The following is a 3,355-nucleotide window of genomic DNA, read 5'->3' as shown; positions in this document are numbered from 1 at the left end:
GTGGCTAGCGATGGACAATACTTTCAGTGACATGTTTTTTACGACTTTTTTTAAATAAAGCGTTAATTTTCACGAAAAATCAGCGAAAACTTATTCAAGGTTCTAATATATGGATAAAATATATATATGTAAAGAATGTAGAATGTACATACATATATATATATATATATATATATATATATATATATATGCACGGAACATTCTATATGTCTCTTCACGGTTATGGATGTAAAGGTACTATATATACATACTATGTACATACATAGGATATGCAATATACATAGATGTTTATACATGAAATATGCTATGTATATTCTAATGTTATATGCGTGGTTTCGATGATTTAAAAGTAGTAATTATAACTTTCACGACAAACAACGGCCAGGTCAATCGAAAAAGTTCGAAGATGAACAACTGCCACCTCTATTGGAAGAAAACCCTGCTCAAACACTTAAATTGGCTCAACAGTTTAAAGTCAATAAATCAACCATTTCACGACGTTTGCAAGCCATGGGAAACATCCAGAAAGAAGGGAGGTGGCTGCCATATGAACTGACTAAAAATGCCATTGCCAATCGTTTAAACATCTCAACTTCCTTGCTTACAAGATAAAAAAAAAGTTTTTTGTGGCGCATCGTGACCGGCGATAAAAAATGAATCTATTTTGACAATCCAAAACGCAAAAAATCATGAAATTGAATTCTGGCCAATTATCAATATCGACTACAAAACGAAACATCCATAGTCACAAAGCAATGCTCTCTATTTGGTGAGATATGGAATGTGTCGTCTATTATGAGCTACTGAAACCGAACGAAACAATCATCGCCGAACGTCATCGATAACGATTGGAGCGTTTGAATGATGATTTGATACAACAAACGACTATCAATTGCATCAAATCGTCGAAAAGTGATTCTTCTCCATGACAACGCTCGGCCCATGTTGCTATAGCCGTAAAACAAACACTGATGGAACTCGAGTGGGAGGTTCTCCCGTATCCAGCATATTCTCCGGACTTGGTCCCAAGCGATTACCATCTGTTCCGATTGATGCAACATGCTCTGGAAGACACATACTTTCTTAATTACGGAAAAGTCAAAAATTGTTTTGTTGAATGGATTGACTCAAAAGACAGATCATTCTTTCGTCGTAGAATTCAACTTCTATCAGAAAAGTGAGTAAGAGTCATAGCTTCCGGGGGCAAATTACTTTGATTAATGTATTCACACATTTTATTATTAAAATAAATGCTGTAAAGAAAAACATAAAAAACAGCAGTTTTTACGCAACTTCTTAATATAATGGCAAAATTGTGAAGTGAGCTACAAGTGTGTGAGTGTACGTGGGCATACAGAAAGGGCATTTATTTAGGAAAAGAATGTAATGGAAAAATAAGGAAGGGAATTGTATCTGAAACAATAAAATGAAGCACGAGGTGACGGGGAAACTCTAAAAGGGTGATTTCAAAATAACTCTGAATAATATGGTGGTGGTGATTGTGATACCGTATTCGCAAGCAGAAGAGCATGGTTCTATGAATAAACGGTTAAAGTAGAAGAAAACACGTTCAATATATGTAGGAAAAAACGTGACCCACTAAAATAATTAAATTCTAATATGAATCTTGAGGGAGGAGACTAGAGTTGGTCTCATTGAATTATCGTAACAAGATGAGCAGGGATGCGAAAATATGGATAATAAAAATAAAATGTACGACTTACTCTGGAGACATGTAGTAGATAATCAAAATAAGTTCTGTAGATGCATCTATGATATCTTGAGTGTTTATCTGAGCTGGGACCTGGTCTCTTGGTTGCGAGAGAATTGAAGCACTTTGATACCATTCGTCTAAGGTGCCAGGTAGATGTTCACTGAATCTCTAGCCCGATCGCAACGCGAAAACTATGAACTTTCTCTATCGTAGTAAAACGAAATACCTTTTGAAGTCTAAAAATAATTTAATAATAAGCGTCTCAGCGTACTGAAGATTACGAAATAAGTATAAGCTTGAGTAAAGAATGCGCTCGCGGCGTGGAGTTGCGGGTAAAGAGTATTCTGAGTTGGAGGTAGTTCTTCCAAAGCGGGAGAAAACTTTCCGAAGTAAAGTTAATGGATTAGCCAATAATAATTAGGAAATTAGCAACTTCGACAATTTAGTTGGAAAAGCAGAGCTTGGAGTGGGCAAGACAAGATTTTTCACTTATTGAATGCAATAGGGGTTAAGAGTAGTTGTGTGGCCTTTGGCTTATGGTTCAAGATAATGGCTGGATATGGTAGAGTAAGATTCGATAGGTACGGAGGTTTTGAAGTCGGAGGGATGCTGGAGAATAGGAACAGAAATTTTAAATGCAGTCGCGGATATTGGGTATGTGGAGACACGACCGCAATAAATTTACAAAAATACGGACTTTTATAACTGTCCAGTAATATTTGTCAACGTATAGGATTTACTCGTGAGTCATGTATGGAGCTTTGTTCTTTCGATAGGTTAGATAATTCGAGTCATCTGGGTTTGCATTGGTCTATGTTAGTTTGGAAGTTTTATGTGACTTCATATGCGGCGACCCATGGTTTTTGCTAGATTTTCCGCGTAAGGTCCTAATTTTAATGGCTTATGGGTCCTGACGAACATATATGGTGAACGTCACAAGCGCGGTGAATACATAAACAGTTTTAATCTTTACGACCGGATATTCGATGAGGTCTATAAGTCCTTTGATCGTGCGAAACGTGGTTCACCATATGCGTTCGTTCTGACTCACAATGATTCAGACAGAATAATAAATAACACTATCCAACAAAATTTGACTTTTTTCCTGCGGTAATCGCAGCTACTATTTTTCAATAAATTTGAGGTCACTGAATTCAAATTCACCAGCAAAAAATGCCCATCACGTCAGGTTTTTCAGATAAATCCAGTAATATGAGTAAAAAGCTGCGTTTTTTACCATATTTCCCAATTTTTGGGCCAAACAAAATTTTATTTTTCAAATTCATTGACTTTAAGATCGCCACTTTAAAGTACTATTCTTCACCTTTAAAATAAATTTTTATTTTTTACTGTGCGATTTTTTCACCGAATTAATGTTTTCCCAAATGTAAAATTTTATACATTTATAAATATTAACTTTTATGCTCCTCCGTTAAAATTTATTAATTTATTCCATCACGTTGAGTCTGCCATTTTGAATTTTGTCATTTTGAGTTCAGATTCGTAAGCAGCGTCCCCAAAAACCCCAAGTATTAACTTTGGTCCGAATCGAGTCATTTTTCTTATTTCGGTTCACCATATTGGATCTGCCATTTTGAGTAGATACAGTAGACCGGTTCTAACCCAGGTCCTCTGAGGGGG

At 35.9% G+C, this 3,355-nt stretch overlaps 1 protein-coding gene across 1 annotated transcript in view; it reads left to right on the top strand.

The window, feature by feature from the left end:
* The first annotated feature begins 283 nt into the window (after positions 1 to 283).
* The window catches only part of LOC116851959 (serine protease snake-like), a 192,607-nt gene continuing 189,535 nt past the window's right edge, over positions 284 to 3,355 (top strand). The window contains exon 1 of the mRNA XM_032831892.1: positions 284 to 1,177. Within this exon, the coding sequence (XP_032687783.1) occupies positions 1,060 to 1,177 (118 nt within the window). The 5' untranslated portion in view covers positions 284 to 1,059. The remainder of the gene's footprint in view (positions 1,178 to 3,355) is intronic.

The sequence above is a fragment of the Odontomachus brunneus genome, unplaced genomic scaffold (genome assembly GCF_010583005.1).
Source record: "Odontomachus brunneus isolate Ranch 3 - 2012 unplaced genomic scaffold, Obru_v1 Obru_scaffold_197, whole genome shotgun sequence".
Lineage (NCBI taxonomy): Eukaryota > Metazoa > Arthropoda > Insecta > Hymenoptera > Formicidae > Odontomachus > Odontomachus brunneus.
The sequence above is the reverse complement of the archived record's forward strand: the minus strand, read 5'-3'. Positions and strand labels throughout refer to the sequence as shown.